At 29.2% G+C, this 26,523-nt stretch overlaps 2 protein-coding genes across 3 annotated transcripts in view; one reads left to right on the top strand and one right to left on the bottom strand.

Annotated features, from left to right (window-relative positions):
* LOC111037143 (maltase 2-like) overlaps positions 1-1,270 on the bottom strand; it is a 31,023-nt gene extending 29,753 nt beyond the window's left edge. The window contains exon 1 of one of the 2 annotated variants that reach the window (XM_022319525.1): positions 887-1,270. The gene's annotated coding sequence lies outside the window, so the exon portion shown is untranslated. The remainder of the gene's footprint in view (positions 1-886) is intronic. The other variant, XM_022319524.1, reaches the window with a different exon arrangement.
* LOC111037142 (formin-2) overlaps positions 1-26,523 on the top strand; it is a 46,455-nt gene that overhangs the window by 13,996 nt on the left and 5,936 nt on the right. Inside the window, exons 3-4 of the mRNA XM_022319523.1 lie at positions 8,873-9,064; positions 24,258-24,418. Of these exons, the coding sequence (XP_022175215.1) occupies positions 8,873-9,064; positions 24,258-24,418 (353 nt within the window). The remainder of the gene's footprint in view (positions 1-8,872; positions 9,065-24,257; positions 24,419-26,523) is intronic.

Consider the following 26,523-nt stretch of genomic DNA (forward strand, 5'->3'; position numbering starts at 1 on the left):
TATATTATCAATTATCATACATATCTTTGATTAAAATTTAGTAATATCAGAATCTATAGAATTATAAAAAAAAATCGAAGAAATAATATGACAGGGGGAGGCTGGGTCCCTAGGCTCCACCCCGCTGGATCAATCAGTGTATCTTTTTAAGCTTTTAGAAGTTAAAATTAGTTACCTATTTATGTAATTATAATTACAAGTATTTCTGACTTATTATTTTATTGAAACCACTATAGAAAAAAAATATCGAAGATTTACTTTTTTAAAAGTAATATTTTATTTATTTTTAGACTACCTGTGCAGCTTATATCTAATATCTATACATAAATAAAAATAATTTAACTTGACTAAAGAATTAAATATTGAATAATTTAAAATTAACTGCATATTTTAGAATGAAATGTTACTCATAACTCATCAGATAAGACAGTAACAAGCGCATAATAGAGATCATTTATCTACTGTGAAATAAAGTTGTTAATTCGTTGTGTTTACTTGGCATTTTAAATTGTTAAATCTTTCCAGTCTTTCATATTTCCAATAGAACCAAGTTTGTCGTTTGGACACCAAAAGCATACTTAAAAGTTAAAACAATGGTTAAAACACGAAGTAGATACCCTAGATGTACTAGATGTATCCATGAATGAAAAATTATGACATTAAAAATTATGAATGACGATTTATGAAACATGGTATATTATTCTTGTTTATTCAGATGTCTCGGCCCAGACAAAAGTATTGCCGAGATAAATAATACACTCACTTAATGAATACACGTATGTGGTTACCTATCATTGAATATAACTACGCTCAAGAATATTTTAAACTTGTTTAAACCTCTCGTTTAGATTTTAAATTTTAAATTCATCATTTTTTTACTACGCACTTACTTATGTAGGTAGGTAGGTAGGTAGGCCTATACTAGTATACTGCACGGCACACACTACACACACTGTACGTAAACACAATAGGCAATGGACAGTGGTATAACACAGTGACACACACACAACACATAAACGTCAACGGGCGCAACAAGTGTGATCGAACCACTGAGCCCGAACTTCACGTCTCTCCGGCTATATACGCATTTCGATGTACAAAATAATAACAATAATAATATCAATGATATCTACCTATATCTTTCCACCACAGCACAAAAATATATAATATTTATTAATAAATAATAATTGTCTAGATAGATGTTGTACTATAGTGTGGGTACCGGTGCAGGACGCACGGCGCACTGTGCGTCTGCACAGCTGCACAACAAAGCCTTTTGCGATAAGATAAGCACACGCGTTATCGGAGACCGACCGAAGAACGACGTTTCTACAATTATTATTATAGCTTTATTTTTCCCCTCATCCATCTATAATCATATTTCCTGCTCAACGTTATCACTGTACACACACGTCAGTTGTACGTCACACACATACTACACAGTACGCACTACGCGCTCGATGCCCATCATAACACCTATGTACCTATATAATATTATACTTTGATATTATTGTTGTGTACATGTACCACGAACCGCGCGACGTCGCCGGTCAATGGCGTGTCGGATAGAGTCGTGATAACGCCGCTCACACTATCCCGGTCTCGCGTAAACACGCGGACAAGCGTGTGTTGTCGTCGGAATCGGAAAGCACACACAGTCGTTGATCGACCGAATGATCGATAGTGACTGTTATAATTGTCTAAATTATAATTTTCAAACTGTAATTTTGTAATTACAATTTTTCGATACTTGCGCGTACGTAACGGTCGTAACGTAACAATCCGGAACATCATAATATTATTGTTATTATTATTATTATTATTATTGTTATTATTTTTGAATACTGCAAACGGTAAACAATGAGATACGGACGAACCGAATAGTATTAATTGTTGTCATTTTTTTTGTACTTAAACGTGTTGAAGATGTTCAAAATTATAAATCGTTTAATTCCGGAATCGAGTGCGCGTTCGTTATAATACTCGTGTTGTTTGAAGTAGTCACCTGTAGTCCGCGACGGCACCCCATATCCGGGTCTGATAAAGTCGGTAAAGTAATATATTTTATTTCATACTACCTATTTTAAAAATTTTTTTTTTGCTTTGAGCATTTCATTTTCGTGTTATACGTGGACCAAACAACTTAAGTATGATTTATTTATTATTTATTGTTGTTCTATACTCGGTCTATACTAGGCGTAGTGTGTTCCGGTGTTCCTCGAAGATACCTAATCTAACTTCGAACACAGTTTATGTAAACTATTACTTTAATCTAAAGTTAATGTATAAGACTGGCAATAATAATAGAATGTGTAGTGTGTACACTTCCATGGGTGACAACAATGTGTGATTTTTTCCAAAACCCAGATTTTTGTTTAAAAAATAAAATAAATATGTAGATAGTACTTTAAAAAAATGTATATAATATTTCGTTCCAAAAAATAAAAATCTTAATACACACATATTATTATACATTTTTGCCGAGTATATTATGTACACTATGTAATTCTAAACACTAGGTGTAGGTATTTAAATAGATAAATCAAAATAAAAAAAATAATTTCTATTTTTCTTAAAGTAGGGAATGCCATGATGAGTTTAAAATAAATAAAACTTTTCAAGTCATACAAAATACAATTATTATGGAAGTCATATTAAAAAAAATCGCACAGAGAAGATAGTAATGTTATACAATTTGAAATTAATGGGTGAATCAACGTTTTTTCCAAATACTTTTCTGAGAAGAATTTTTTTGGAAACATTATAAAGCATGTGTTTTATTATTATTTTTCGATAAATGTGTTGGTAGTTTTTCTTTATTCTCGGTAAAATTACAGAGAAAATGAAAATGGTATTTTCAAAGTATATAGGACGTAGTCTCATATACAATCTATCACCGAAATGTGATTTTAGATTTATAAAGATGTTCCAGGAAACTTTTCGAACATTTTCTTCTGGTTTCTACACAAAAAAATGTTCATCGAAAAAGTTTTTTTTTCCAAACCAACATATTTCTCTCTTCTCTCAAAATCTAAAAATATTTTTAGCAACATAAGTTTAATGTATATATTATATTTTATATTTTATTGTTCTCTCTTGTTAAAAAATAACGTCAAAACAATGAGGTACCTATACGGTACTCGGTCGTTAATTATTATTATAACTAATGACTTACTTACTAAGTACTAATTATAACTTCCTGTAGTATTGACTTGTATTAAAAATTTTAATTTAAACAAATATAGACTTAAGATAATTGACTTATTTACTGTATTACTATATTACTGCAGTATTATAAATAAACATTTTTAAATTCTAAATAGTATGAAATAGAATAGACGAGGCCAATAGTCAAGTACTCAAGGTACAATGCTAAATAAAAAATAAATTGTGTAACAGTGAGACTTCGCGTAGTATGGTTTAATTCTTCTTTGTAAGTAGTAAGTAGTAAGTACATTTAATCACTCTTTTTGATTAATAAAAAAAATATATTACATTTAGGTAAATCACATATGATATTATATTTATATGTAGGTATATAAGTTGTAAGCCTATAACAATGTTATTACCTACATATTATTATATATACGTACCTACTAATATCATAACATTCATTAGGAAAATAAAAAATTACAATGCATTATGCGTTTACAGTATAAAAACTATATTGATACTAACCAAAGCATATTTTTCTTCGTCTTATGTACAAAATGGATCGTTAACGTTTTCAGATTTTTGCGGTTTATTATCGATCGTGTGTTGGAGAAACCGCAACGAAATTATTACATTATAGACCTCTATGGTTAGATCAATTTTTTTTTTAAAATACACATGCACACACATAGTTATTAAGTATATTAGGTAGGTAGGTACTATATGGAGGAAAAAACTGAACATAGATTTTTCTCATGTATTAAAATGTTGACTGAAACGGCCTGTCGATCAAACACAATGAATAAATAAAGACCAATAATGTAACATCTTTAAACCAATGAAATCAACTGTGTGGAACGGATTCGAGGCTTTTATGGGTATTGGCGTTTAGGCCATGAAACAAACACTAAAAACGATGTACAAACGAGTTTCGTAGTTAATCTTATTATACGGTGGTTTAAAAACGATTTAATTCTCACAATTACTGACATATGCATATTATATATATATATAGTATATACTATATACATATATGATACTGAACAAAAGCTAGGAATTAAAAAAATTGTATGTTAAATTTGCATGTAAAAAAATATGTTTTCCACACTTGGGATACACTTGGGAACTCCGATATCCGCTTTCTTGAGAAAAGAAATATGAATATTTTATTAAACATGCATGTTTTATGTACGGTCAACGGTCAAGAAATAACATCGATGTCATTCGCACAATGCTAGTATTTCAAGTCGTATAAACTATTACGCAACCTTACGGCTTATAAAGTTATGTATACAGCACTTATAGCAAACGGCAAACACCATAAACGTGATTATCAAAAACTCCGATTTATTACGAACTTAAGGATTTAAACTACTTAGTATGGGTACTTCTTTAAAGAATGTGGTAACTAGCAAAACTATTAAAACTTTTCATCTGTAAACGAATTTTTTTCATGTCTATTACTGCAATATTTTGTACAGTATGGTTTATGTTTATTAAATTGTGTAGATTTATATTTAGAGTGGTCTTCAGCGTTGTGACAGGTATGTAAGAAGCCATAATATTATAGAAATACAATACTATTGGTTGTTCTGTAATGTCATCCTACACACGTGTCAAATTGTAATTAGGTATCTATACTAATTTATTTACTACTGAAATAACTTTATTATATTTAAAAATTAAAGCATTATATAGAATATTATTAGTGAATAATATTAACACAATATGTGTATTTGATTAAATAGGCACACAAGTACTGGATAATTGTATAATTGTACCTTTGGGTGAAGTTTAGTTCTACCCTGCTTTTAATTATTGGTTACTGACAGTTTTGATTATGAGAAAGAGAGTATTTATTATACTATAACGTGTATGGCTTTACCTTTATACTGTTTTATATTTCCAATAAATTTAATTATTTTTCATGTATTGATAAATTTCATTTTTATCATTTTCCTACATTCATATATTCATTTATTTTGTGTTAAATGCTAATACAAAGTTCGACGTAATGTTCCAACTATTAGAAATACTAAAGGTTCTGAATATAGTATGACATCTTATAAAAAGAAAAAACACAGGCATACATAATATGATAATATACCTACGCTATTAAAAATAATTACGGTTTTTTTTCATGAAATCTGTATTCTTCAAAGATACGCTTGCCAGGAGACTAATACTTTACCCGTATAAGGTCATGGTCCATTGAACGACGCTAATGAAGCAATCAACCGGTGCACAGCGGAGAAAACAAGTGTTCCACAATATTACTATTATAGAACAAAAGAGTGACTGTGGATTGATTTGATTTTTCGTTGTTTTTTGATTCACTTCATGATTTACTGAAATGTCAGTGCATCACAATAATTTTGTTGGTACCGTTTGATTATTCGCAGCATTACCTATTACTATTTTATCACTTTACGAAGTTAATATTAATTCATACCTATGGCCTATTATTATGGTAAATGGTAAATTGCAAATTATTTATTATTATTTATTTGGTACATAATTGCATTAAAAAAATTAAAAAACGTATTACACACAATAAACACTTCTTTTCTAAATAAATAATTAAAACAACTATTATAAACAATGAAGAATATACTCTTAAACGAAAAAGTTAACATAAGATTAAACGGAGAGTGTACATCAGTTGTGCAAAATGTTATCTAGATATAGTTATTCGAATAGGAAATTATAACGCATGATTTTTTTACAATTATTCGTATAAAAATATATTCTAATAATTTGAAAATATTATTCAAATAATTTTCAACTGTGATTATTCGAATAACTATGTTTGAAATTTAGTCGTATAATTAACGTATTATGAATTGTGATTAAAAAAATTAGTATATGTATTGGTAACATGGTTTACATTTAATTTATTCAACATTATATAGGTACGGAAATAATGTGAAATAATGTGTAGGTTATTAAAACAAGCATATAGTTAGGAAATGTGTAGAACACGAGGTAAAACATCTTGTTTTTGTATGAAGAACCCATTGAACATGACTTAAGTATTATTGTAATGTAAACTAGATTTCTACTAAGATTTAAATCTGGTCAAATAATGTTCTCGGCTTTTCCTCTTACAATGATATGAAGAGAAAACATCATTATTCGCTGTACAACCTCAACAACAACTTTTGTTAAAATTTTGATTTTTTATGCATGTACAAATGAGTTTAAACGCTCTAGATCCTTAAGATAATTAAAAAATGTATCAATATTATTTAAAATAAGTAAAATTTCAATTAAAAATTGAATTTAACCAATTATTTTCATATGCATAATGCATAGGTATATACATGAACACACATTACACACAGTTGAATAATAGAGATGCATGATATGAATACACAAGTAAAAACGTTGAATATTTCAAAGTGTTGACTATTGTCTTGTAAAATACGGTTCATTGATTAAATTTAAAATTCTTTATTTGAACTGAAAAAATTTAATGATCGTTTATACTATTTAAATATGAACCGAATTAAATTTAATTAAAATAAAAAAGATTTATTAATCTAAATCTTCATTTTTATTTATCATTATATTATACACGAATCTCAACTATTTTAATTTTAAGTCAAGGTGAAAGACAAGAGTAGGTTACCTAGGTTAAAACGTAATAAGGTTAAATACTAATCAAACAAATAATGTTTATTTATAGGTTTATTTTAGAAAGGAAATATGTAAAGTTTCTTATTGTCATTTTAATATTATGTTATAGCTTATACCTAATTTTCAATTTTATTCTTCACAAGTGACATTATCAATAAAATTAATGAAACATGATTATGTAATATGCTAATCTCGGCATTAAATAAAATAGAAACAAATAAAATGTAGTTATATGTAATAATTGTAGTAAAGTATTAAATACCTAATGAATCCATCTAAATTTTTTCATAAAATAGTAAGGAAAGTATTAGATCGCGATCTGAGCCTTGAGTTTTTGTTCATTCGATTATGTTTCAAACTCTCACGCTCAACTGGTGTAACGCATCTTAGATAATACAACGTGCAAGGACGAGAGATTTGTACCTACCGTGTTTTAATTTTTTCCAACCCACCCCGATAATTCTCACTGGAGTTGAACACATTAAATAAAAAAAATAAACATAAGAGTACAGGAACTACGCCACCGAACACGGACACTTCTATAGAACCTAAAAAATTCACCGTTTGAACAATAGATGGACGGATAGTGAACTAGGTAGGGCATGTCAGCTATTATGATCATAACACCTGTTTCAGTTATTTCCAGTGTATTAATTAGATGGTGTAGCAAAATAATATTTAAACTGCGCTAAATAAGTTTTAAGTACCTTAGAATCGTGGGAAAATAATTTCAAAACCAAGACGTAATCACCTTTACGTATGAATGAAATAAAAATATTAATCTGTATACATTTTAATAACCTCTCCCTAAACATTAAATTACGATTATAGACATCAAAGTATTATAAAAATTGTTTGTTTTAATCTGTTTATTCAATGTTGATTTTTGAGTATACCAATTATAGTAGGTTATAATAATAAAATATATTCTTTTCAATTGAATATGCTAGTCTTATATTCTAAATGTATACTAGGTATATATGATATATTTAATTGTTTATGTAACTTATATTTTATCATTTACAGTATACAGTTTATATTATATTAAAGGCATTAAGTCATGACTTGTACTACTTATTAGTTTTTTTTTCATACAGAAGCATGGGTCTAATGTCAATAAAATTATAGAATGTAAAATTACGAATTAAATATCTTTAAATGTCTTTACAACTTATGAAAAAAATATTTATAAACAATATGCATCGTCAAATCATCCAAAAGCGGGATATTATTACAAGCTGTTTGAAAATTAAGAACCGATCACCACTTCAATACTTTTTCTTATCTAATATTAAACAGTTACCTAGTTCTCACTTAGCTCTTTCCACTTGACATTAATTGTTTAATTATAGGTATATAATATTATGATTTGCATTAAATAACTGCACTTTATTTTAACACGCTGTGTTTAGAATAATAAAAACGAACTCAAAGTATAACTCTTTAATTTAATTAGATTAGCAATATTTTTTATATGTATACTGTGAAGTTATCAGAAATGAGGCCGAAGTTGCTCAAATAATCTGCGAATGAGGTAATTCATGGTACCTAATACATTAATACGTTTTCTGTTTTCTATATAAATTAAAGCACATCATTAATATTCATAAACAGTTGTTTGAATCACATATTCACATGATGTTTAAAAAAACAACTATATTCCTTGAATCACTGTTTTCTCAACATTTGCATATCCAAGTACAACAGTGGCGTACACAAAGGGTTGATGGGGAGCGTTCTAAACCCCTCTTCAGCCCCTAATTGTATTATTTTTTTCACCGTTATATAAAAACGTGATAATGTAGGGTGAGTTGTATCCCTCCACATTGGAAATGTCTGTGTACGCCACCGGTGTACAGTATATACGAATCAAATGCAGCGATAACGTACATAGGTACTTGTATTTACCGTAATCATGTCGTGTGCCACTATATCACGGTTCACATCGTGTGACACGAACTATATATACCTATTACCATATACCTATATTATACACCTATACAGTCATATAGTCATATAGCCATATTACATACGCTAGATATCTGTACCAAATTGATGTACGATTGATTTGTGTTCGTAGGTCAGGTGCAGGCGGTGGACCCGGCGGTCAGACGCAGCAACACCTCTCAACTGAGCGACGGTCCCAAGGACGGGAGCGTTCTCAGGAGGGTCGCCAAGGTCACGCTGGACCAGGCCACCAAAGAGCAAAAGCCAGTGAGACCGAAACACGTACCGGAAAAGTTGGACTTCAGGAACCGTGAAAAGTTCGAAGGTAAGTGATTATAGTCGTCTGATACGCGCGGGTATATAATATAGAGGTACCTATATGGCAAGCGATAGCACCCGCACGTTCCTCCGCTGCAGTGAGTCGAATTGCATTTTACTCAAAACCGGTTTTCGATTATTTTTTGGCTACGACCAGAGACCGAAAGGTAGAAAAAAAGATACCGGCTAGCCTTGGAAAAAACCGACTAATAGGAAAAGAAAAAAGATCAACAGTAATCACCGCCTCGTGTACTGATATTGAATGACTGTGGGAAAACAATAACCTCCGCAGCTTGGTATGACTGTCGGAGATTTCATTATTATATTATTTTTTGGTAAAATATCAGTATTGGGTACTTTTTTCTCTGTCGATCATGAAAAATCCGTTCTCATTGTCTGCTCTGTGAATCAATGTCTAATTTTCTATACTCCGTCTGTCTACCGCAAGTGGGCGTATATATATATATAATATACAGGGTGATTTTTTTAACAGTAAACACTCATTATCTTGTTTATTGTTTTTAGCATATACTTTTAGGTAATAACATATTACTTATTCAAGTTAGTAATATGTTATAAGAGTATGCTAAAAGCTGTAAACATTTTATTGTTATTACAACTTTTGAACTATTTTAAAGTTTTGATGACTGGAGTAGTGGACCAAAATTTTGCGGGGTATCTATTCTTATACCGCTCCATCCACTCACCTAAACTTTCAATATCTATAAGTTATAACTAATTGACTACTCGTTCGAATTTCAAAGTTACTTTTCGAAAAAAATTAATTTCACTTTTTTTATAGAATCGCATCGAATAAACTATTGCAGATATTATGCGTATAATATAGGCAAATATCAAAATAATGCTTATGAATATAGCCTAATTACTTTTTATGTGTAAAAATGCATAGGTAGCTGCGTTAACAATCGTGTCTCGTAATTCCACATATAAACAATATAATATTATATATATTGGCAATTTTTTTCTGATAAAATGTTGAATATGTAATGTGTTGTGATAATATATATATACACACATGAATAAATATAATAAAATATACAGTTTATCTATGTTCTCTTGCAAAAATTTGACGAATTGTGTTTGTGTACACAAGGATGGTTATCTGGTAATCTATCTAGTATGTGTTATTCCTTTACTTTATTTTTGTGATGGAGCCCAGAGAAAGACGTCTCGACGATGCTTAAACAATCGTTTATTTGTATAAGCAGGGGCGTCGATTCTGTTAGATATACAACATGAACCATGATTCATCCGACGTTATTATTTTACAGTTTATCATTTATCAGGACAGTAGCAGTTGCATGTACATTGTATATTCATAACGTTTATCAACTCATGTGGTATGTGGTTTGAGTGACTAAACAATAAACATATGTATGATGTGTATGTATACATATATTTTAAGAGGAGTAAACCATGTTAAGTCATTATGTCACAGTAGTTAATTTAGAAATGCAATTTAGTGCTAACTTTTTTAACTTGAAGTTCTTAGGTACCTAGTTAAAAAAATTAAAACGTTCCTATATTAACATGTAAGTGTGTATAACATTGTAACGAACAACACAATATTAATGGCAGCCAACTGTGATTTTACGTAACATATGTTATGTGCATCGGATGTTATAGTTTATTTTTGCGATGTACCTGTCTGTTCTATCTATAAAAACTAATATACCTATGTCTACAAAATATTTACGTAACTCTGAAATTTCGTAACCTACGCCAATATAGGAACAATATATATTATAATATTTGTTTATAATAAACTAAAAATAACCACTAAGCAATATAATGTTTATTAAAATCATCTTCTTAAAAAATAATAATAATGTTTAATATTGGTTCCAGTTTTAGTTGTGAATCATACACATTTCCAAGTTGCGTAGACATTAAACAAAAATCGAACGACAAAGCAAAAAAAAAAATAATAGGTTATCTATATATTAGTTATTATTATATATTATTAAGAGGACAAACTTACAACAAAGACAATTCTATTCAAATAATCAACTCAACTCTGTAATTAAAAAAAAAAATTGGAGTAAATTGACCGATTATAAAACTATTTTACTATACCATACTTTTATTGATATTTTAATTACAAACAATTTATGTGTATCTAAAAACTGTACATTTTTTGAAAAATTTTAAAATGATCATATTTTGATTGAAAATTAAAATATTAATAAAAGCCTCCAAGACGCCCTTGATAATAATCTTACAATAAAATTGTGTGATAAACTGATAAGTAAATTCACTCTTATTTTAAAAATCACTGTATAAAATGGATTATTGTGATCCTGTAATTTGCAATGTTGTACGCTTGTAAGTTGGAGACAACACGTTATGCTTTTGTGGCATCCTCTTAAGATATTAAACGATTTAAAATCGTTAATTTTTTTTCCACTATCCGTGATCCAAATGAAACACAATAGTTACTTATTACATTGTAAACTTACACAATTTATTAACATATGATGAATATCGGGTACAGATAAATTATTAATCTAATAATACTTCTGCAGTTTTACATACATTATAAGACAAATATTAGACTTTTGTTATGATTATGTATAATCATCGGTTTGTACAAAATGTATGCTGGTGCCAGGCACCTACATTATAATTGGCGGGGCAATCATCCGACCCCAACCTTGTGTTTTTAGTTGATAAGTTTGTTAAATATTTTCAAGATATAATTAATAGTCACTATCACTTATGTATACTTATCAAAAATGAAAGAAAGCATTACCATAAATGTCGTCGAACTGTTCTCTTATTCTCTTGTTCTGGTACCACTGTTGAAAAATAATTCTTCATAAAAAAAATACTACCCCCCCCCCCTTAGATAAGGGTTCAATTACATACCTGACGATATATACATAGTCATATACTTATTTTCTTTGCTCTAGTGTTTTCTACGGAGAACAATTAGTATAATATAATGTATTGTAACTATGTTTGCGTTTAAAGCGTGGTTGGCGGGATATCGTTGTCGTTTAATCGTGTGTTATAAATTTATTTATTATTACAGTCGGTCGTCAAACGACGTACTTTATCGGAAAAAACCGAGTGACGAAAAAACACATGCTCGTTATGTGCCGACGTCTAAAGAAGACGCCTCACCAGTATGTATTCTGTCTGTTGTCTCCGTCTTACAAACGTACAAATCAGCAATTTTGCGTTCAGCATAACCAATTTTGTGTTTATAGCTTTTTAGCTTAATATTAGTGTATTTGACCAATTAGTAAACTTAAAGGTAAGAGTATTACATAGGTATCTTGCAAGTTTTTATTGATATTTAAATTTTTAAGTGAGTTATGAGCATTTTTAAATATTGTAATTTTTCACAATTTAACCTAACCAAGAAAAAAAAGTAATCGTTTTCATTTGTATAATTAATATTGTAAGAACAAGAAAAGGGTAAAGTATCTAAGTAATATCGTAATATTGAGGAGTGTATAATGTATTATATATAACTGTCTTTCTATGAATTAAAATATCAATAAAAGCCTACTAATGCCCTAAATAATATTCTTATCTTTAAGTTAAATAATGTAGGTCAAATTCATTATAATACTAAAAGTAGTAACACCAAATTCCAACTCACCCCTCGATCAACCAAACATCCTAGCAATAAATCTAACCAAACCAATGTCCGGTAACCCACTCAAAATACCCAACGAAAATGGTTATACTCCCCTAACCTAAACCTAAACCTATAACCACAACCCAGGAGTGTCGTCAGTGTGAGGCTTATTTTAGATTATTATACAAAATTGTATGGATTATTAAATCCAAAATTACAAAAAATTGTATTTAATTGTATAAAATTGGTTCTGCTGTATGAAAATTTGTCGTACCTATTGTACGTTTTTAAGATGGAAACAAATAACAGTACATATGTGTGTATCTTAAATTCATTTGAAACGTGGTTTAAACGGTTTAAATTCATGGCCGTAACTACACCTTTGAGTTAGGGAGGGATGCTAGTGTCCGGACATCGCCTTGGTAGAAAAATAAGGTATGAGGACAAATTCACCCTCACACTTATTACATACAATTATAAAAAGACGACGAGACCAATATGAATATTTAGTTAATCGAAATACTTAGTTATGAGTAGGTTATCCATAGTTTTGTATACTTGCATCAAAATAGTAATGATTCATATTTAAAACGGTACGAGCTCCTAATCTTGCAATCAATGTTATTTTAATTTAGTACCTACCTATCAGAAAACACTACAGTAGTATACGAAGTACGTACCTTTACCGTCGTATTGTCGTATGAGTGATAAGTTTATCGAATAATATTTGGTTTTCAGTTAATAGTTTGTACAAACATATGACTATTATCGCGTCTATAATCTATTATATGTAATATAATATGTATAATACGTCTCTTTACACGATAATAATAAATTTAAATAAGATCCAAATAATAATATTATGTATAAAACAAATCATAAATACGCTCACACATAATATAATTATATCTACAATCGGCTTCGACTTACAGTGACTTTCGAATGTACCAGATAAATACAATTCATTTTGATGTTTTTATTAGAAATATAATTTATTGTTTCCGAATATTTAAATTGGGATTTGATACTGAGTCGTCATTGGCTAAATAGTTTTGTATTAGTTTATATTAAATAACATAATAGATTATATTTTAAAACGTAAGTATAGCAAAAAATTAGAGTGTTCTTTAGTAACCCCTAAGTCCCCCACTCATATGAGCGTGATGTATATCATCGGTAACCCTAGCTATCGCTCTTGAAATTCTCCCACGGGCTCGTTTTTGGAGCTGTTGCGCAGGCGAGGCGTGTGCATAGGGAAGGTGATTCCTGCGATGAGATACGATAACGTTGGGCCCGCGACAGCTGTTGCTGCTGTAGCTCTCGCGAAGGGTGTTGACCAGTTGTCCTCAACGACTGTTTTCGACATTAAAAAATGTACCAGTTGCCCTCACATACACGATTACATTATCAACCCATCAAATAGGGGAGGGGTAAATATGTACATGATAAATAATATAATACATAAAAAAATGCATAAAATAAAAGATTAAATATAATAAAATGTATAGTAAGAAACGGGATATTATGTAATTTGTCAAAAAATAGTATAAAATGATTGTTAACATTTTTAACAAATTTAGTATTTGGTTACAAAATACAAATATTTATTTGTTCGATAAATTTCATTGTATGCCGCTTATAATTTTATATTGCATATTTTATCCTTGTATGCATTTTTTATTTTCATTTACTTACATATTTCCTCTCTTATTTGACGGGTTAGTACCTATAGTAATCGTGTTTATATAATAAGTGAGGACAATTGGTACTTTTGGTTGAGGGCAATTGGTACTCTTGGTTGAGGGCAACTGTTGCATATTTCTCTAGGTAGTGGGGCGGGGGGTATAAAAAGGTACTTCTTAGGGCAACTGGTACACGCCCCTCCCGATCGTCCGCGGAATCTTTGGACGCGCAGCAGCAGCTACGGAGGAGATTGTTTTTCGATATCGGATCGCGGTCACCCGTCAGTCCATCAAACCGATTTTTATCTTTTGTAGATTACCGACGCAGACATGCGCGTGATACGTCCGTCATCGCGGCTTATTTTTACTATTATTATTATTGCGCCGCGATCACGATCGAATTTTCCTATCTATCTATTCCTCTCACCGACAGTGTACCGCGCCGCAAAATCGTGTGTTCCTTTTTCCGGTTGTTTATTCGTGATGTCGGACAGCACGCGCGCCTCCCCAAAAACGGACGACCGTCGTGACTCTGCGCCGTGGAGGTGACGCGCGTGCGCGAAAACCGGCAGGTGGCGGTTTTGTGTTTAGGTCGTATTATTATAGGTACCTATATCGTATATATTATACTACAACTGCAGTATGTCGAATAATAATATCATGTAATATAATATACACAATATAGGTAACTGCATACAGTACCCACCGACACGCTTGTCCCTATATTATACATTAGTAGAAAGGAAGAGAGAGAAAGAGAGAGATTTACAGATAGCTCGTTGGTCCAAAAGATACATAAATTATAATAATATGATAAAATGTTCGTGTACGCACTGTAGCTATATACCTTGTACAGCCGTTTTCAACCGGTGGTCGACCTTCTTGGCCGTCATCATCGTCGCCGCCGCAATGTCCCACACCACATGGTAATATTATCGGTACTAATCAGTGTGCGTTTGGACGTTCGATCGGTCGCAATAATCTCGCGCGTCTTTTCGTTAAAACACGGTGTGTTGCCGTTCCCGCGAACGTGGTTACATATTACAGCGGTTACCCATCCGTCGTCCGTAAAAAATTATATTGTTAAACACTGTGATCGAACATCTTTACTACGAATCTGTTTCGTGTGGAAATAATTCAGCTGCTGCACGACGAAATACGACGCGTATGATCATCATCTATAAAACGTATGTGTATAATGACAATTTTACAATATCATAATATCGTATTATAATATGCGGGATACCTTTAAGGCTTGGTCATTGCAGTAACATTATGTTGCACACACGTTCGGCTAGTATAATCTATATAGATATGCATACCTAATATTATAGTTGAAACATACTTTATTAAAATTTAAAACAGAATGGAATATTGTATTATTATATGTACACAAATACGCATGTTAAAGTGGCTGAATTTATATTTGTTATAAGCTTATAATTTATTAATTTGGCGGGTTATGTGAGAACACAAAATATTTTAATGTGATCACTTGTTTTTCTTTTTAGTAAGTAGAATTAGATATTTTAAAACATGTTGCAAGCATATGTTTTTAAAAACCAAATACATTCAAGTGTTATGTCTATAACCTTCACGTTTTGGCATCACGCTAAATTCAACATCAAAAATTATACTATACCTACCCGGTGACTTTCATTTTTTATATTTTTTTATAGCCAACGATTTGAAAAATACCTTGTCACAGTTATAACTTATAATAAATACAAATAGATACGTTTATAGTAAAATTTGATAAAGTGTAGATAATAAATTCTAAATTACCTACGTTATTATAATATGTGCATGAATTAAAATTATTAGAAATACAATATATTGTATATGTAGTATCTGATAAAATGAGATAATAAGATAAAGTCTACAAATTGTAAATAACTGTATTAAATGTAAATATAACACTGTAATAAGACTGTATTTGAACTTTTTTCTGACCATACTTGTTGCGTCTGAATAAAAAAGGTTTTAAAAAGGTCATAGATAATTGCTTCCCAGAATGCCTTTTTTTTAACCCAGTTGCGTCGTTGATGATAATTAATTGGTCTAAAATAATATATTTTAAAAATTCCAAATATCATTGTTTGAATTTAACAAACAATATAATATTAATCATAATTTATTTGTATTTAATATTAATATAATTTCGCAAAAATCATCATTTAAACTATACCTAATGAAATTATTCTAAAAGTATGTTTGGAAAAGTTCATATTTCAATTTGTGGTACATGGATAATTAGTGGTTACTTGATGAACAGATTAAATTTAAAATTTAAAATATATTAGGTAACTAAAACTTAGGCATGGTAATTAGAATAAATACTAATCATTATATTTATAATTACATTTTCATAAAAATTTGTTTTACCTACAGGTTGAAATAATGAAATTTAAGATGTATTGTAATAAAAGCTAAGGTTGTGCCTGTAATATTATTTTTTTTCAAATGTTCTATTTGTATCTTAGAAATGCTAGTATTTATAGATTTTATTTTTCTATAGAGTCTATATCATATGAATATATGAATATAAGATTATATACCTTGAATACATAATCGATTTTGATATGTTGCGTTTATATGTATTTATTTTGTATAAGCCGTGCCAATTTTATTCAATTTACCTTTTTATGCTTATTCTATACTATATAATATACCTTTACACCTACCTTATCTGACTATGCCTTTTGGATTCGATTTACTCCCCAATTAACTTTTTTTTCTAAGTATACATGTGGATTAACTTACCAGTGTAATGTTCCATTGTCTAACATGGTCATATATGCGTATATTATCTTTAATTCATCCCAAAGGTGTTGATACTAATTAAAAAGCTAAATTGAGATGGAAAAATCATAACCTTCCTCAAAAACTCGTTTTTCTATACTGTTGACATAATAACATACTTTAATCGTAAATCGACCGGTTGGTTTCTGTCAAGTATTTAAGTTATAAATGAATAAAAGTCATAATAAGAATAATCTATCGTCATTTTTTACCATAGTATAAATTATTATTCGTTTGCATGTGAAAAAAGACTTGCTCGTTTTCAGATTACGTCAGTTTATTGATAAAAATCATGCGTGGGTATTTATACAATTTTAGATTATTATTCACTTGTTTGAATGCATTATTACTGCATTTATCTACAAAACACAATGCATTATATTACTTTGGGAATTGGAAGTTGTGATTTTCTATCTTTGTCTAACACACATGGAATATAGGAATTTATACATACTTTCATTCCAGATTGATTGATCTAATGAAACGATAACTTCTTGAAACGACTTCTAAAAACAGATTTGAATTTGTATTTTGTCGTTAGGTCTACTTGAGATCGACCTACCCAGATTTTTTTAATTTCTCTAAAAATGTAAGCTTTGCATTTCCTTTTTAGTGCTAATTTTTTTAGGATTTAGGGGGATAAAATCAAACATGTGAAAAAGTCGATCTCAAGTAGACATAACAAAAAATTAAGATCTGTTTTTAAAAATCTTGTCGTTTCACTAGATCAATCGGTACTTCGGAATATAAAGCACTTCTAAATTCATATGTTCGAGTGTTAGACTTCCAATCCCTATAACACACAACTATATATCACTATTAAAAAAATATTTCAGCCTTTATAAAATACATTTAGCTATGAAAATTATTTTTTTAAATATTAATCACATAATAATTAATATTATAATAAATGTTTATATTAAAATTAATATATTGATATGAATATATGTATAGCTATAATATTATATACTCTTTATATTCTCATGACATTTACAGCAAAAACATACTCTAATTAATTGTATAAATTAAGTAATAAAGAACAATTAAGGAGTTAGGAGGAAGCTATGATTTCCGTGTGGGCAGATCCATCAAAATATTTTTAAGATGTAATTATTGTATAAAATTACATGTAATAATTATTTTTATAAACAGGTATGGTCACTTTTATCTTTGCAGACCAATAATTTTAATAATAGTATAACATGATATCCATTATTTTTATTTTTTGTTTATGCTGGATTCTGTCAACACATCTCCAAATCATTTTTTATAGCAATAAAGGTAAATCTTACCTTTTAGTTTTCACAATGGAGAGGTATATCAAATATATATTCAAAGTGAATTGTGAAACAAAACCCTCACTTCAAATATTGTTATGCCTAATAATAAAAAATTCTATATTATATAAACAAATTATTGCCTGGTGGATGGAGGGTTATTCTCTAATCCCTTAATTAATTTGTGTATGTGTTAAATTTTTTAGTTTGAGATTTTTATGTTGCAAACATTTTAACTAAAAAATGTTATGATTTCATTATTAAAAATTACTTATAAAATGGCACACTTTTTTTATAAAAAATCTGTTACTTATTTCGTTAATTTTTTTTTAAATTCATAGTCATAATTGTAATAACAGGGAGGTACTGTTAAAATATAAATTTTACAACAATTATTAACCTGTTCGAATCAGAATCATTTATTTTATCGGTATAAAATGGCTTTACATTAATTACTGTACACATTAAGTTCTAAAATATAAATGATACTATAATTATTATTTTTAAAAATTCCGAAATTTGAAAATTGTTGAGCTTCACATCATTATTATTTTTAAATGTGATAAAATATCAATAAACAAAGGTAAATGATAATATTATTGAAGCGACATAATTTTACCGACTATACTGTAGGATCAAACAGAATATTTATAATACCATACAAATACGAATCCGTATACTCGCTTTAACGGTTTGAGATTTCTGTCGGACGGTTCAATTGGATAACATTTTGTATTGATTACCGTTTTATTATTTTGTGTTTCGGTGTACCTATAATTGACTGACGGACGGACGAACTTGACAGGTGTGAAAAGTGCACGAGCGAGTGCATCAAGGTACTCGTTATACAGCTATTATATTTTGTTCTTTATACTCTAGTGGCTATATTTTTTTACGCGTGTACATGACGATTGACAGGACATTGATTTAAAAAAATAGGTACCAGCTGCGGTATATTTTTTTATCAAAAAGACAACAATACCTGGATATTCTATTCTTAAAATGAAAAAGTACATAATATATTTAATGCTTTTATCATATTGATCTTGTTTGCAATTTTTTTCTTAATATTTGGTGTACATATATAGAAACATAATTGTTTTTTTAATGTTATATTTGGTGTAGTGAATGTTAGGAATTACTCATTACTTATATAGTTGTATAGTTGCATTATGTGATTTCGTATTTATTTTATAAAAATTTTATAATATGCGTATACATTATACCTATTACCTATATAGGCGTATATAACAAAAATGCACTAAACATTTAAAATATCAAAATGTTCTTTTCATTTAGTAATTTCTCCATAAAAATTCGAAACATCCGTAAAGGATAAGTTTAGATAAAAATTAATGCAGATTGTAGTATTGTACTTCTATTTATTATTAATCATCAACAACGAATAATGATTAAATCTATACAGCGATCTTGTTGTCAGCAACCTTAAATGTAGGTACATATTTTAATATAAATCGTTATGAAACTGATAATTCGATTATGTACCTATATATGTGATAACTACAGGCTAGCTTTTACTATTCACGGCCTACATATAGGTAGTACATATTGTTAAGATAAAAAAAATGTAATCAGAAATAAAACAAAACCGAATAATGAATTGTTAACAAACTCAGACCACTTCATTGTTATTCGGCCACGCAAATAATTTACTCGAGATTGCGTGAGAAATTATTGTAATTTATTATTAAGTCTTATAAATACGTGTATGTGCTCTGTATGTAGGTATGTGTATACATTATATATAGATACAGCTAAAATGAAATAAAAACAATTTTATTTCCACAACACCATTCAGTGCACCTATCAATACTATATATATTGACGGGTTTAATTACAATGTATAGTGTGTGTGTGTGTGTGTGTGTTGTAATGTTCTAAACCCTACCCTACAGTCATATAATATATACATTATATACATCGTGTATAGTGTATACAAGGCGTAGTTTGTTGACCGCATTTACAATAGCCATGCATAATATAACATTAACTAAAGAACTTATCATAAGTTGCAATCATCACGGATCATCGGTTTTGTCGATCACGAATAGTTTTAACCAGATAACACAATACATATAGGTATTAAATTCCAAATACAATTTTCTATAAATAACAAATTTAATTAAAAAAAATCTAAAACAACTGACTACTACCTTCTGTATATTATTTTATTGAATGACCTAATACATTTTTAAATTAAGTAAATGTTTTACAAAAGATTGTATAAAACGCACAGTTATTGAGTGAAATTGTTTTCATTAATTTACATCGTGATTCTGTGTGGTTGAAAGTCGACCAGGAATTTTGGTATCTATTACTCCAAATAGAACTTTCCATTTTACATAATATAGTAAATAGTAATAGGTTATAGGTATACTAATATATCATGTGCTATATATAAATAAGTGTAAGGGTATTAAAACCCGGTCGAAGGCTCCACAAATTATAGTATTGTATATAGTTCAACATTATTGATTTAAAAAAATTTAAGCAGGTAAATATAAGAGCTTAATATATATACTATATAAAATTACAGAACCTAATAAAAATCATTAAAGTATTAGTTTTTTAATGATTATATTTCAGATCAATAAAAATAAGATCTTTTATCCACGGGCATTAAATGAAAAATGAATAATTGAGATTTTACGTTTGTATGATTTTATTTTCAAAGTATTTAATATCCATCTAACTATAGTATACCTATATACAGGGTGTAACAGAAAGAACTGACTAATGCAATAACTTTTGTTTTAATCAATATTTTGATTTTTTTTCATTTATTATTAATTATAGTCACTTGCGCTACATGTATAATATAAAGAAAATTATTTTTATTATTTAATACTGAGTATAAAAATTTTTTAATTTAACTGCATTTTTTGGATAAGTTCAAAGTAGCCAATTTGTGAATCTTGTTATAAGAACAATTTTGATGGTAAAAGCAATTATCTAAGTCGAGTAGTTTATTTTTTAGAATTTTTTAAAATATCAAAATTAGTAAATTATTTACTACTCATATGTTTAAAAAAAATTTCCTACTTGAAGGTAGCATCACTTTTTTTTCGTCAGGTCTAACCGTTACACCTTGTATACCTGGTTGTACAACTTCCTTAATAAACCCAGTCAGACCCAGAATAAATTATACAAATAAAACAGCGTATATATGGTTTATATAATTTAATATCCTATTTTTATATTATTTTTATTAGGAAATACAAAGTGTAAAATAAGTAATTTAAGTTTGTAGATTATTTAAAAGTGAAAGATGGCATACAGTTTGATTTTTATAGGAAGGTCGTTCGTATAATGTTTGTATACAATGATTTTAAATTGGATATATAATGAATACTTATATAAATGCCAAAAGGTATAAATTTATTTTTGAAGGGAGTTAGGTAAATTCAAAAATCAACCGCTTAGACGCTCAGTATATTTGTAGTAAGATATATTTTTAAAAAAAAATGCTGTAAATAAACGAAATTTGACAAATGACATAAAATACAATTATACCAACTTTATGTGAATATTGTATATTGGATACACCCTCTTATACTTGTGATTACCACCCTTCTATATTTATAAGAATGGATGTATTTTTATATCTGTTACTTTAATGTTTTTTTTTTTTAGTTTTGAAAGTGATTTACAATCTGTGTTAGCCGAGGTGAGGTATCAGCTGACATAATAAGAATATAGGCTATAAGAGTAGAAAAACGTAAATAAAAATATACAATTTTCATGAAAGAAGTCAACTAGCGATGACACTTTCAACTTGAAGGCCTTAAAATATATGCATGTTATTTACGTAAGAGATCTCGACACCACTTGCGCTTAAGTCGTCTTCACTATATCGGGCATAGTAGCTGAGACTACGTTTTTAATAAGAAGATTTGTATGGGAATTTATTCTGTCGTGAAATCGTGTTATAAAAATACTTTACTTCTTAATTTAATGTTTTAGGATTTAGATCTGCGTGGAGTGTGTAATCTGATACATAAGGTGGAGCACTTGTTGGTTTCCTTTGTTTCTAATATTTTTGAAGTTTTGGATTTTATTTAAATTCGACTTTTTGCGTTTCCCCAGAGTTGAATTCCATGAAGCCAGATATAGGTCAGAGTAGGGATATGTTTATAAGTTATTTGACATTTAGTGATGTGTATTTACTATCATTATTATCACATAAAGGAATGCTGATTCGGAGTCGATTATTTAAAGACAGCTTTTTAGTTTTGATATGTTGGTCCCAGGTTAGTCTTTGATCTAAAATGAGACCGAACTACTCGATTACTAGGCAGTAGAGAATTGGGATTTCTTTTAAGGTAACGTTGAAGTAAGGGGAAAGTCTGAGATTTGACAGTAAAGGTTGTATTCTTGAATTTATCGATTTGTTTTGATTAACTTTGAATCGCTATTTTGAAAACCAACTTTTCATTGAGTGTATGATGTAATTTTAAATTTGATGAAGCAATGAGTGTTAGCAACTTAGCAATGATAGTATTTGCATCTTGTCATCGGCATAATGAATAACAGATGTATGGGTAACGTTGGGTTGATCTATAAGGCATAAACGTTATAAAGAATAGACGAAAATAGTTTTTTCTCCAAAATCGGCATACTATATAGCATTATAATTAATAATATTATTTAAAATAACAAAATTCATATTTCAGTTCTCGTTATAATAATATGGTGTTTATTGTATACTGTTGGTATGAATTCATTACAGCTATTCGAATGTCTTCCTTCCACCGCAAACAAAAAAAATCCCGCTGATAATATTTTCGCATGTATAATATTCGGAAAAACGATACCCTCCAGGTGGTACAGGTAGTAGCGGATGTCAGTTTATTTAGCATAAATATGATATACAAAATTTTAAAATATAAATGTACGCTCATGTATAAACTTGATATTATTACGTTTACGGCTTTACGCATATACGTATTAAATTTTTAATCACATTTTGCACAGCAATTATTTGCGACCGAGTATATACTTTCCATTGTAATATTGGCTCGTGCAGAAAATAAATATATAGGTACTATATATCATATATATTTTATTTTTACGTTAAAAATGTGACCAACAGCGTCTGCGCCGGGCGTCCTTGAATTTATTAAAATTATGATTGTACAATTACAACTAGATATGTTTTTCTCGACAATTTACTCGACTACTTCAAAACGAATAGATTATATTTAAATAAACGTATTATAATATATATTATACATATTATGGAGATGCGATATAGGCGAGAATGACGGGTCCAGTTATTTGCTCTTTCCGTGCTTACCCGTGGTATGCGCGTAATGTAATAATGTATAGTTAGGAAGGTACCTACTTTACATTACCATTATTATGTCTAATACCATCATACAAAAAACGTGCCAAAAACGCGTCCAACCGCCGCTATCGTACCTCTGCAATAATACTATAATCACTCGCGGCGCATTATTATAAGATATATGTAAGTACGAAATATGGTATACCTACAATCTACATATTAAAGCGCGTCGCACGCCATAAAATAAAAATACTTAAAAAATACGTTTCTCTCGTCTTCTCTCACGCTCGGCAGCCTGGACATTATACTATAAACTGTACTTAATAATATATTACAACAATAATACAGTTTTACAATATGTGCTCTTTTTTATTTTTACTTACTTCTTATACGTCTTGTGAACTGTCGAAGTGTCGAACCGACCTCTCCCTCAAATTAAGTCGTTATATGTCCAGTATAATTATTATAATGCGTCGATTGTGTAACACCACGGATATCCGTTTTTTTTTGTATGTTCGCAGGACAAGTGCTGGTCAACTGGCTCGTTTCGTCGTTCGATACGGAGGAACGCCGAAGGCATGCCCGGCTGCTGTTGCCTCAAATCTGTACGGATTTGGTGACTGCAGGTGTCATCAAACAGATACGAGACAAAGATGCTACGGTAGCCGGCGACCTGTTTAGAGTGAGTGCAACCTTATGTAATATAATAAATTATGGGTATGTACGTGATTGTCTATAATACTATGACTATGCTTTGTATAAACTTATTTTAAAATACATAGATATTGTCTACCATTAAAGGAGTGTCCTGTGCCGATATCACCTTAATTACTTCAAATGAGAATCACTCTTATTTTCTGTAAATTGTTAAGTAGATGATTTTTTTGAAAATGTTGACAAACCTTTCTATTTTGGAAATTGTACGAGTTGTTTTTAAATTATTTAATTTTGTGTACAGAGGATAATAGATTTAGAAGATATGGAAGCTACATAATAGTGATTTTAAAATAATAGTTATTATCAATCTATTAACATTTTATACTATAGGAAACATTGTCTGTGTATAATAGGTACCCATTAGATTAAATATTACTTTTATTTTATAGCTTTTTTAAACCTTTTTTAAAGATAAGTATCTATACTATACACTTTCATAACTTAAGAATTACTGGTTTGAATTTTGATTCAGATACACGAACATCATAGTTCGAAGTAAAAAAAGGAGTCTCCGTAAAATGGTTTATACGAATGGTTTACATGAATATTTGAAAATATAGTCCTTAGAATTTAAATATAATTAAAATTCCAAAAATAAAAATAAATTCATTATTAAAGGAAAAATAGGGTGAGCATGCTTGGTGAATCGCAATGTGTATTTCAATTATATATTGAGTTGTTGGATTTCTTTTTCATTTGGTGAAGAAAATTCCTAAATACTTTAGGTAGGTACTGCAATAATATAGGTATAAGGGCCATATTATATATTATTATGATAAAAGTTAATAAACGGAAACATTACTCAATCGCGACACACCTGTAGCTGCATTTATTATATTTATACGAATGCTCACAACACATTTACATTAAGAATGGGCGGACGAAAAAAAACTGCCCGCCCAACACAAATGTCACATATTTGGCGTAGAATTACATTAAAAAAACACTAGTTGTTAATAATTATAATATCACACATCACAAGACATTTAATATTCTAAGAAATGTGTGGACGTAGAGTTTAGATTGGGTACCTTATGGTTAGGTATAAGACGATTTTAGATTATAAAAACCATTATTATTAATTTCACACAAATTATCACTTAATATTATTTTGAAAACCGAGTCATACATTACACATGTATAATGAAAAAAATTCTTACATTTTAATTTTAGATCAAATATAATATTATAACATATTAAAATTAAAACAATTTTTTTTACTGAATAATATTTCTTTAAGTATAGGTACCCATGTATATTTGTTTTAAAGCTAAAAATGTATAGAAGAGTAATTTTTAATTAATAATTTGTTAAATGTAGATACAGACAAACATAATTCTGCAATGGTGTTTCAGTGTTTACCTGTGAGACTAGCAATTTCAACTTGTACTAAGTACACAGTTTAAGTCGACGTAAAAACCATTATTAAAACCGAGATCCCTTAATATTTTTTAATGTCTAAAAACATACATAAATTAAATGCATGAAATATTAAGAAATTATTCAAAAGTATAGGTAATCTCTGCGGAAGTCTAATTTTTTTAGTAAGAAAACAATTAACGTGTTGAATTGATTAAAACATAAACACGTATGTACTATGCATGAAATACCAATAAAAATATTGATACTAAAAGATACGTTAGAAACGCAGATACGTAATTATGACTAACCTATATGTTCGTGTTTTAAAGAAAATGTTAATAATGATTTATCCTCGGGTCTTCCATTTTATTTTATTATATTTATCAAGGACCTTTGGGTAGTGTACATGCTCTATTTATGACAAACACTGAATCATTTTAAACGATAACTATATAGACGAGACTATAGATCAACTTTCGTCTTCGGTATTCTCGGTCCTCTTACTTAAGCAATAAAATCAATAACAACTAAATTATTACCGGTTTAGAATACCTACACAGGTCTCGTAATAACAGCCTTGAAAAATTATCATTTATACACAATAACTCCATAAAACTACCTTCCTTACGAAATGCATAGTTCATCTTTACAGCGTTAAAAGATTATTGTAATTTTAACTGTTTCTGAAAGCATATATAAGTGTAATAT

Source organism: Myzus persicae, unplaced genomic scaffold (assembly GCF_001856785.1).
Source record: "Myzus persicae strain clone G006 unplaced genomic scaffold, MPER_G0061.0, whole genome shotgun sequence".
In the NCBI taxonomy this organism is placed as follows: Eukaryota; Metazoa; Arthropoda; class Insecta; order Hemiptera; family Aphididae; genus Myzus; species Myzus persicae.